This window comes from Mangifera indica, unplaced genomic scaffold (genome assembly GCF_011075055.1).
Source record: "Mangifera indica cultivar Alphonso unplaced genomic scaffold, CATAS_Mindica_2.1 Un_0057, whole genome shotgun sequence".
NCBI classification, from domain to species: domain Eukaryota; kingdom Viridiplantae; phylum Streptophyta; class Magnoliopsida; order Sapindales; family Anacardiaceae; genus Mangifera; species Mangifera indica.
In genome coordinates, this window is record NW_025401149.1 from 13,194 (window position 1) to 23,980 (window position 10,787).

At 34.8% G+C, this 10,787-nt stretch overlaps 1 protein-coding gene across 2 annotated transcripts; it reads left to right on the forward strand.

The window, feature by feature from the left end:
• Positions 1–1,149: 1,149 nt before the first annotated feature.
• Positions 1,150–6,064, forward strand: LOC123207059 (rop guanine nucleotide exchange factor 1-like). 2 transcript variants are annotated; one of them, XM_044624313.1, is made up of 5 exons: positions 1,150–1,683; positions 2,230–2,346; positions 2,607–3,145; positions 4,353–4,700; positions 5,379–6,064. In XM_044624313.1, exons 1-5 carry the CDS (start codon positions 1,434–1,436, stop codon positions 5,739–5,741), a joined length of 1,617 nt encoding a protein of 538 aa, XP_044480248.1. In that variant the 5' UTR covers positions 1,150–1,433; the 3' UTR covers positions 5,742–6,064. The 2 variants fall into 2 exon arrangements, with proteins under 2 accessions (XP_044480248.1, XP_044480249.1); XM_044624314.1 differs by having other exon boundaries at positions 1,151–1,683; positions 2,071–2,346.
• The last annotated feature ends 4,723 nt before the right edge of the window (positions 6,065–10,787 follow it).

Here is a 10,787-nt window from a genome sequence, read left to right on the forward strand (position 1 = left end):
GAAAGTGGGTTTAAACTACTTGTGTTTGAAAGAAAAATAAATAGGGCTCAAAGCAGCGCGTTTGTATGAGCACATGGTGGTGACGCACGCCGTTTGTTCGAGACTTGATTGGACTTGTGTTGTGCTTCGGTTGAGCTTGTTGATAATGTGGCCTTCAGATGTCGTCATTTTGGACTAATTTCTGTCGCCATTGCTACCTTATCATTTGAAATATCCCTTCAACGCTGAAGCTGCGCCACCAAACAGTCAGTAACGTCATTTTCAAAGATTCTTTATTTGATTGTCCCTGTCGTTGAGTTGTCTCCTTCCCATTGGAGGTTCAAAAGTCGATAGTTAGTGCGAGAACACTCTGGTTTTCATCAATCTCATTGTCATCCTTCAAGTCCAACAGAGGAATTACTTGAAAATTTCAACAGAACTTTTAGTTGGATAAGTCTGTCTGCCATTACTTGGTTGCATTGCATCCGAATTGCTTTGCTTCCAATTTGAATTCAGATTAGAATTTATAGTGATATAATTTCAAGTGAGATTATTTTTAACGCAGTTCAAATTAATGTTAGATTTAAGATATAGCGGGCTCAAATTCAGCTATCAATTGGATTCAATTGAGTTTTAAATAAGCTATTTTTAGACAAATTTAAGGTCAAACTTGAGTCTAAAAAGTGTTATACCGTTAAATTTGAATTTAACTTTAAAACCTTGATAAAAGTGTTTAATTTATCAACTTCATAAATTTTATAAAATTTAATTTAAATAAATTAAAATAATATTATTTTGATTATTAATATCAAATAAAATTTTAATTTAATCATCATTAAATCAAACTCAGTTTAAAAGGGATTCTCATTAAACTTGAACTTCCCAAAGCTCAAATCTAATTCTAGTTCAATCCTCAACTCATCCGTACTACTGAAGTCAAAGCATTCTTGAATTAGACCTTATTATTGTTCAGATTTGTCCGAATTGAATCCAGCCCTCAACCCAGATATTACTCAAAACCACCTTACCAAGGCAGACAAATTGATAGATGGTAGCTCCATTTATATTTACAATAATAATGAAATCATCCAACAGATACCTGAACAGGTGAAGAAAGCATTAACATTTTGACCTAAACTGCCATGGAAATTATATTACATCAAGAAGAGTAACTCAGCGCGTGCAAGCTTCTGTACTTATGTTTTTGACCCCATAGCGGAGCGTGCTTGTCACACTCTATATATCCATGTGGGCATTAAACCCCGCGCAATTCAGAAGGGTAGCCTCCTTTATCTCCTTGGTAGGGACTGGTGTCTGCTGTGACACAACAGAGCCAACGGCAATGTTGCAACCCACATGAATACGAAAGAGAAGAGTAGAGCGCAAAGGCTCTTCTTTTTATCACTCTGCAGTCTGCACTTTATTTGATGAGTATAATTTGATCTGGGTCGACGATGGAGAGTGTTCCGTGGGAGGACGAGCTCGATGAAATGAGTGAGCGGGTTGAGAGCTACGGTTTGAGTGCAGACGTGACTGACTCAGAGAGTTCGAGAAGTGACTTTTCACGTCGGCATGTCGAGTATGTTAATGTTAATTATACCGGCACTTCAGCTCCGGTTCCGATCATGTTGCCGGCGGTAGGTTCTAGACACGTTGTCTTTCCCGTCACCAACAAAATGCAGAAAAGGGATACTGACTTATCTGGTTAGTTCTGCTTTTTTCATTGTGAGCGTGAGTGTGTGTGTATATATTGCTTTGGATTTTTTCCTTTCTGATCTTTACCGTTATGATTACTTAGGCGCTGTTTGGTTGTTGACAATAAGGAGAAAAATGCCTGAATATCAACGTCACTCCCACGATGCTCTGTTATAATTTTCCGTTTTTCAGTTGCTATGAAAGCTGAAAACTTAATTTGACTGGGCATATTCATTGGCCGAAACTCAGTTGCTCCGTCAAGATATTGATAGCTCTTAAGAGTATTGATGATAGATTAATAGCTTACAAACTATTTAAACAATCCAATCATATTATTCGCAAACTAAGTAAGATACTCATACATACTACCTATTTCTCCGTGTTTTGTTGATGTAGGACTTTCTTAGAGATGTTACACCAAAAAGTAACATGTTTATCAAGTGACACAGAACGACTCATGAAATGAAGATCCTTCCCCGCACATTCAACATCGCTTTTGTATTCTTTTTCGTGGATATTTAAAGTGTATTCTGATCCGGGTTCTTGCTGTTGCAGAAGCTGAACTGATGAAAGAACTTTTTGCTAAACTTCTGCTTGGAGAAGATATGTCAGGAGAGGGAAAGGGAGTTTGCACAGCTCTTGCCATCTCCAATGCCATTACAAACCTTTCTGGTTTGTTATTGTCCTTCATTTTGTTAGATTTTGTTTTTCTGCTTTATAGGTTCAAGTTTATTCTATTATTGCAAAAGATGTTGGAAACGTTAGCAAGTTAACATGATAATTTTTTTTTCCTTTTACTTGTTTAATTCCCGAAAGGCAAACATCCACTCAAACTATATCTAGTAAACCGATATTCCTGTTGATATGGGACCAATTAAGGTGATTTAGAGTTGTCATAATTAAATATGCTCATAATGGTATAAATTTGGCAGCTTCTGTGTTTGGGGAAGTGTGGAAGTTAGAGCCGCTAGCACAGCAGAAGAAGCTGATGTGGCTTAAAGAAATGGAATGGCTTTTATGTGTAAGCGATTCCATAGTGGAGCTTATTCCATCATTGCAAGAATTTCCAGGTGGTAGGACAATTGAAGTAATGGTGACACGCCCACGCTTGGACCTTCACGTAAACCTCCCTGCCCTCAAGAAACTTGATACCCTGCTAATTAGCATTCTTGATGGGTTTACTGATTCTGAGTATTCTTATGTCGACCATGGGATAATTGTTGCTGGAGCTGATGGCATTGCAACATGTCCCTGCTCTTCGTCATCTGGGAGGCCTTCAATTATGCAGGAAGAAAAGTGGTGGCTCCCATTCCCTAAGGTTCCTCCTGATGGGTTGTCTGAGAATATGAGGAAGAGATTAGAGCAATGTCGGGAGTGCACAAATCAGATCCTTAAGGCTGCCACGGCTATCAAGAGTAGTGTTTTGGCTGAAATGGAAATCCCAAACTCTTACTTGGAGAGCTTGCCCAAGGTATGGTTTTTGTTATGTAGGATCATTTAGAAGTAGTAGGAGATCAATTAATGAAAAAGTTAAATATCAATGCGGTTACATTCTCACTAAAGCACATGGGTGCTTTTGTTTGAAAATGGATGATTGCCACTGGCAGCTGAATAACATAATTTGACCATGTCAAATACTGTCAAAGTAGGTAATTTGCCGCTTGCCATTGTAGAAGAAACCTTAAATGAATCATGATTATTCTGTCAGTTGCTTCATGATACATTTATTTGCATAGGCTGGTCCAGAAGGAGGTTTAATGTTGTGGTCTTGAGAACTAGGGCCCTGGTAGGCAAGTGATAGTGGAAGTTTTGTACCGAATGAAATAGTCTTTGGCTTTTACTGCAGCTGGTTAACTGTTTGCCCATTCCAATATGTGGATTCAAATCTAACAAAATGAGTGATTTCACTTGCCCCTCGTAGATGATATCTCTGCATCAGGATGATCTTGGATTGGAAATAAGATTAAATTATCGTCCATGTTGCAATAGTCACTGCTGCAATGCATAAACACTCATTGTCTTTTCTTAGAATGAATGCTTGTTATCAGACATCTTGGTGAAATATTCCCCCATAGAATTGCAAAGAACTTTTTGTCGCTAATTTCTCTGTTTCTAGAGCCTTTTTTTTTTTTTTTTTGGGTGAATTGGCCATAATTTGCTTGGAAAAAGTTTCTTTTTCTCCATTAGTGAATAAGTTTCTCCGTTTCAAATGGTTGTGCAATTTTTTTATTATGAACTGCTTGGTATGGTAAAAATTAACAAATACTTGTATAGTTCAAGGGGAAGAATGCAGAATGCAAATCACTTCATATTTATTTCACCATTCATCACAAAAGCAGGGGGTTAGTTTTCTGCTCAGCATTTGTTATTGAGAGGCAAAGAAAGCATTAAATTGCTATCAAATAACTTATTGCCTTTTAATTGTCAAACCACTTCTGTCAGCTCCTTTGTTACACTATGAATTTGCTATTTATAGTATTGCATCTTCTTATTTAGGGTGTATGCATCTTGTGGGTAAGCAAATCTGTTACCATCAGCATACAGATTAATTAACAATTTCAGTTGTTCCCCCTTCCCAGAGATGTTATTACCCTAGCAATTTTGTTTATTTCCTTGTCTCTTCATTTCAATAATTTTTATCCTAATACATGTTTATTATGGTTTCTAAATATTGTCAGAGTGGAAAAGAATGCTTAGGTGAGATTATGTATAACTACATAACTGCTGATCAGTTTTTCCCAGAGAGTCTTCTTGGATACTTGGACATGTCATCAGAATATACTACTTTGGAAGTAGCTAACAGAATTGAGGCTTCTGTGCACATTTGGAGACAGAAGCACCTGAAGAGGTGTTTAGTTCATGCAAAGTCCAGTAGGTGGGGTTACACGGTCAAAGGATTTGTTGGTGACATAGAACGAAGTAAGCTTCTAGCACACCGGGCTGAGACCATACTACAGAACTTGAAACTAAGGTTCCCCAACCTCCCGCAGACTACTTTGGATATGGCCAAGATTCAATATAACAAGGTATATTCCCTTCAAAACTGTTCCCACTTCTGCAGTTAACCTTGCACTGTTCTTTCAGGCTAGAAGAATCATCACATTATGCTCAACTGAAACTTATTTGATTTCATATTGATCCCAGATCAGAGAATTACAGGTCCATCTGAAACAGTAAATTTAGAATCAATTAGTTTATATGTTTGTAGAATTTGAAGGATTTGATTCACATGATGCCTTGGTCCATTAGCCCAAAAATAAAAGGGAGATGGGCCCGGCAATTCTTGTTGGCTGAACTGTCCCGAGTCCTGATATACTGGTAGTTGAGCTGACCTGCTGCCATGGACTTAGGCTTAGCTTGATTGTGCTTGTGACATTTTGTCAGGGGAGAAATGGCTGTGACCTATGACTTTTATCTATGTATGCTAATCTCCAGAACTAGCATGCCCTTTGCCTTCATATCTGAACTGAGTATTAGAAGGTGTAATCTTCATATCTATTGGTAATTTATCCAGCTTCTTTTCTCTGTTATATGTAGATATATTGTGAGCTAAGGAGGGAATCCCTGTATACATAAAATTCAAGAAGAGCCTCTATTGCTGAGATTACAGAAACTGACATTTGTGCTTGTTTGCTATATGAAAACTGTTGTATGCTAAATGAAACAGGGAAAACAGTTTGTAAGTCCTTTCATCTGTGGTGCAGGATATAGGGCAGTCAATCCTTGAGAGCTATTCTAGGGTGATGGAGAGCTTGGCCTTCAACATATTGGCTAGAATTGATGATCTCCTGTACGTGGATGACGCCACAAAACAACGCTTACATGCAGCAGCAGAGTCTGCATCTCTATATGATCAAGGCTGGCTCGGCTGTGCTCCTAGACAAAAGGGAGTATCACTTGGCCCATCATTAATTCAACAGAGTCCTTCTACCTCTCCAATTAGAACACGAGGATTATACTCTCCCGATCGAGTGATTGGAAGCCCTGGTGGAGGGTTGCGCCGCTCTCTGGAGAAGAGAAATCTAAGAGATTCACTTGACCAGGCATTAGAAAAGCTAACTTTCTAATTCCGAGAAAAGAACATGACCTGACAATGCTTTGAGATAATTCAGAATTTCAGATTATATAATTCCTTTTGGTGGTTTCGTGAGCCTGTTAAGCAACAAAGGAGACGATTAAGGGGAATGTCCTATATGGTCCCTTCTTCTATACTTCATGTCTAAACATTACCTTAGTTCTCTTTTTCATTTTTTTAGGTTAATTGTTAGCTAGGATCAAGTATTGGGTATCTCTAATCACCAATGAATAGTAATGGTGAACCATTGTTTCAGCTTAGCTGCACTTTCTTGGCATTCTTTGGCTGTAATTAACCGGTAGTTCTGGCCACTGTTATGTGTAACTTTTTCATGGGACTGGTTATGGGCGTTAACAGGTGAATATAGATCAATGTATTCTTTGAAACTAGAAACAAAATTAGGGGTGGATTCTCGAGATGAGTTGACTCAGGCTTGGCTAATAGTTTGGCTCAAACGAGTCAAATTCGAGCTGAAGCAATTCAATTTATCGAGCTCAAACTTAACTCAAGATCGTTATTAACATCGAAACTCATGTCTTCGACTATTATTTTTATTTTTTATTTTGGTGATTCTTCGTTTTTTTACTATTACTGTTCACCTCTTCCATTGTTACTAGCCTTGTTCAAGTTTCAACTCAAATCCACGCCTAAACAAAATGCATAAAATTGATCTTTCACCATTATTCAAGTGTTCAAAGCAACTTTATAACATGTGTTGATGCGAAAAATTACACAAGATAAGTAAGCCAAATCTTAGAGTGCAATTTAGTGCAAACAAAAACAAAGGTAGTAATGAACATAATGTTTTTAAGATGGTTATTTATTATTTGGAAACCATGTTATTGAATTTTCTAGTGACTTTGTTAGAGTACCGATACAGATTATAAATTCTCCTCATTTTATCGAGGCAAGAGAATGATAATATAAATATATATATAATATATCTAGATCTTAATATCTTGAACTTAGACACCTAAATGATGGTTTATCGTATTATTCCGTTAAAATAAAAAATAATTTTCTAATCCCATGTTTATGGAAGACAAAGATAGATAATAATCTTATGATATTAAAAAATTAAAATAATATGTTGAAAAGATTACAAGAATAATTAAAATTGTTAAGTATTTTTTCCTGTTGTATCTATATAAATAGTCCCCTTTAAGTATTTAAAGTTAGAGATTATGAGAATACTTAAAACTGTTAAGTTTTTCTCCTTATCCTTTATAGATAAATAATTACCTCTTATATATTTTAGATTGATTTGTGTGTAAATAATGTGTATAATTATTTACCGTGTGATTGGTTACTTCTCCGATACCGCTCCCCTACGACTGACAAGGATGAAGTTTAACTGCATAACCTTCCAAATTTCACTTGTTTCTTGAAGACAATTTATAATTTTGTTGTATAACTAGGCGGACCAACATCTCTTACAAAATCTAGAACTACCATGTTATGCTTTTGAGCTTTGGAGACATCAACAACTGTTTCATTTTGCTTCTCCGCATTGATGAATGAAGAATGATGTTCAAACTCGAAAGTGCCTTCCTATGTTATCACGATTAGAAACAAAATTATACTTCAAAACAGTTGTAAGGAGAATTAGAAGGTGTTTATTTATTAAAGTTGAAACCGGTTCTTGAATTGATCTCATCAAGGTTTGAACATAATTAACAGCATAGTCAGTCTTCAATCATAAGACTACGTAGATGAGTCTGGAGTGTGTAGACAACTAATTCAGGCTACTGACGTGTTGTTATCCAATGGGAAATGAAAAAGATTGACATAGAAGAGACTGATGAAACCCTAGATCGGAAATTTTACAGGGAAGAAAAGAAGATTTCGATTATTGCTCGGTGGAAAAACTAGGGTTTCAAACTAGGCCTCATTCACCATGTTGCTGTTTACTCCTAACCCTGAAAAATGTAAAAACACAGACGAAAAGGATGAACTACTGATAAAAATGATATTTTTTGCTAGCTTTTTCTTTCCTTTCTTCTGAAAAACAAATAGAAAAGTTAAGGTTATCAAGTGGACAACCAGGAAAGCCAGAAAGAGCCGCTGCATGATCATTCATCACATAGAAAGTAAGACAAGTTATAAAGGAAGAAAAGATGAAGACGGTTGTGCTTACCTTGATCTTTATGGCTGAACAAGAGAGAAAAAGCTTGAGGGAGAGATAAATCACGAAGGTTTTACAAAGAGAAACCAACAGAGCTCAGTTGGCAGTATGCCCACCTCCAAGAGAGAGAACGTTTTCGATTAAAGGGAGGTGGACAGAATGCCAATAAACTCTGTAAGGATCTCTTTGTTAAACCATCATGAAACCAAGAAATGTCCTATTGGAAAAGGAGGCTGCATAGCAAATAGCATTTAAGTTCAGAAGGAGGATTCTAAGAATCGTTATCATAGTTATTCTTCACTTCCCTCGTTTCTGATGAAAACCCACCACCTTCTTCTTCTTCTTCAGTCTTTTCTTTCTTGCGTTCGGCGAACTAAAAGCCCTTTTCACTCCCTCGTTTCTCACGAAACACAATCACTTACACAACAGAGAACAGACTGTCACAGTCTCCCTTTCTCTTTGCATATCAAGAAAAGGAAGGAGATGGATTGATTTGGGTAACTGAGGGAACTGTTTATGTTGGATATTCTTCTTGTGGTTTTGTTTTTGCTTACTGTTAGGCTGAATTCCAGTTAATAAAAGCCTAATTTGAAATCAACTGGGCTTCAAAAAAGTAGATTTAAGATCAATAAACTGAAACTCATGTTAAAGTTTCTATATTATGGTTAACATTAATTTAATAAAATTTGATAATTAAATATGATAAATTATTAACAAACTTTAGCGATTCATAAGGGTAAACTCAATATTTTTAATATAATCAAATAATCTATTTTTTAAAGGTCAAATACTATTGAAAACTTTAAAATACAATTTTATTTATTAAAAACTGCCATTTAAGGAGGCCGATCACCATGAGCTCTACTGATCCAGAGATATGGCATATCTGTGTGAATATCTAGTGGGTCAAAATGTGAATTGCAAATTATGAATATCAAGTAAGTACCCCATTAAGGGGTCCTACTAACATATTGCACCACTAAGTGTGGAATCCCAGGTAACCTCCGCTCCTGTAGAAGAAGAAGATGCTTCAAAATTCAAACCAGTTTATGCTTTTAACTTTTTTATTAGGGCATGTTGAAAATGAGATTAAAGGGTAAAAACTTACGTCAATTCTGTGAAATATTTCTTTTTGCTCTTTTGATTGATATTGAAAACATCTGAATTTGGAGTGGCATGGCAATTTTCATCCGAAAATACGAGGAACCAAAAGAAGATATCACTTAGGAGAAAGAAAAATATATATGAAATTTTACCTTATGTCGATTGATGGGTCGCACTTATTACTCCCACAATCTATATATGCTCCTCAAATCGTGAGATGCTTCATCTTTTTTATTATCATTTGGATCGTCATTGTCAAGATATCCTTTACCATGATCATATGTGTTATGATTTTGTTTATGGATTTTACTATTCACAAGGTATTTTATTTTAAGTATTGTTTAGAAACTTATATACTATTTAATTAATATTTTATTATCATTTTCAAATAAGTTGTTTTTATTCCATTTAAATTATTCATGTTTGGATTCAAATTTGAGCTTAAGATTGGATTTGTTTTCATAAAACGAATTGAATTTGAGTGAATTCAAATATTCAAGTTTTACTACTTTTAGATTGGATCCAAAATAATTTTTTTAGTTGAGCTTGAGTCTTAATTCATTGATCTTGAATTTACTCTTTTGAATTTGGAAATCTCAAAATGTGTCTTATTTGAGTTTGACTTGTACGGTATCCAACCTTGGAGGCCTTAGTTGAATATCCTATAAGGTTAGATTTGGTTTGGTGTTCAATTCGAAATAAATTGTATTTGAGATTAGATAACCCCAATTTGAGTTTGAATTAAACAAGCTCGAATCTAGTGAGTCATTAGAAAGTTGTCTATAAATTAATATTTTCAAACAATTTTTCATTTTTATATCCAACACTTTCCAATGGCTTCTTCAATGACTTCATCACTAACGCAAGTTGAATTTTATAGACATAAGTCGAGCTTGAACCCCTTCTTTGGGTTTGACTTTACTCGAATCCACTCTTAACCTTTTCCACTCAAACACAATTAGAAATTCAATTGTTATCTACACGAGAACAAAAGTAACTCTTCCATTCTTTTTGTAGATGCCTCAATCTAAGCTAGCTCTCAAGGAAAGTTCATGTGCTTTGTTCCGTCTCATCTGTCCACCTTCAGAGTTAACTTTTACTATTCTTGAACACTTTTGTTTCCTTTTCGAAAGAGCTTTTATGAGTGCAATGGTGAGGACGATATGCTTCTTTTTTCTTTTAATTATTATTATTATTATTATTATTAATTTACAAAAATAACCATCCAATTTCATTATGATATATTATTTAAGTACTTAATTAAATACACATAATTTATTGATTTACAAAGGGCATTCAAAACAATTATTTCATAGTTTCATTCTCTCATATATAATTTGGTTCATTATCCTTCAAATAAAAAAGGAGATTACAAACAACTTAAATGGGTTGACTAGTGGTTGAAACTTTAAATGGGAAAGTTGGCCTCAAAGTTAGGTTAGACTTAATTTGAGTTATTTGAATTTAAATTAAAGCTCAGATTAAATGAGTTGAATTCGAGCTTAAACATAGTGCGTGTTTTTTAAAATATGTTAAGTGTGAATTGATCAAAACATTTGAATTTGAGTTAATTTGAATTAAATTCAAATTAAATTATTTTTAAATTAAGTTTAAAACTCAGCTTGTTCAATCTCAAATTAGCTTTTTTAAATTCAAATCAATATGAAATTGAACTCAAATTTTAATATTCGATAATGTAATATCTTAGTTTAATAGTCTAATATATTATTAAAATATTATTTATTTTAAACACATATTTATCACAATGTTTTTTTTAAGTTTTATAATTAAAAATGTGTTTTTCTTTTG

Coding starts and splice junctions, on each gene's coding strand:
- LOC123207059 (XM_044624313.1), top strand. CDS start 1,434: ATGGAGAGTGTTCCGTGGGAGGACGAGCTCGATGAAATGAGTGAGCGG. Junction 2,347..2,606: donor TGCCATTACAAACCTTTCTG/GTTTGTTATTGT, acceptor TAAATTTGGCAG/CTTCTGTGTTTGGGGAAGTG. Junction 4,701..5,378: donor CCAAGATTCAATATAACAAG/GTATATTCCCTT, acceptor TCTGTGGTGCAG/GATATAGGGCAGTCAATCCT.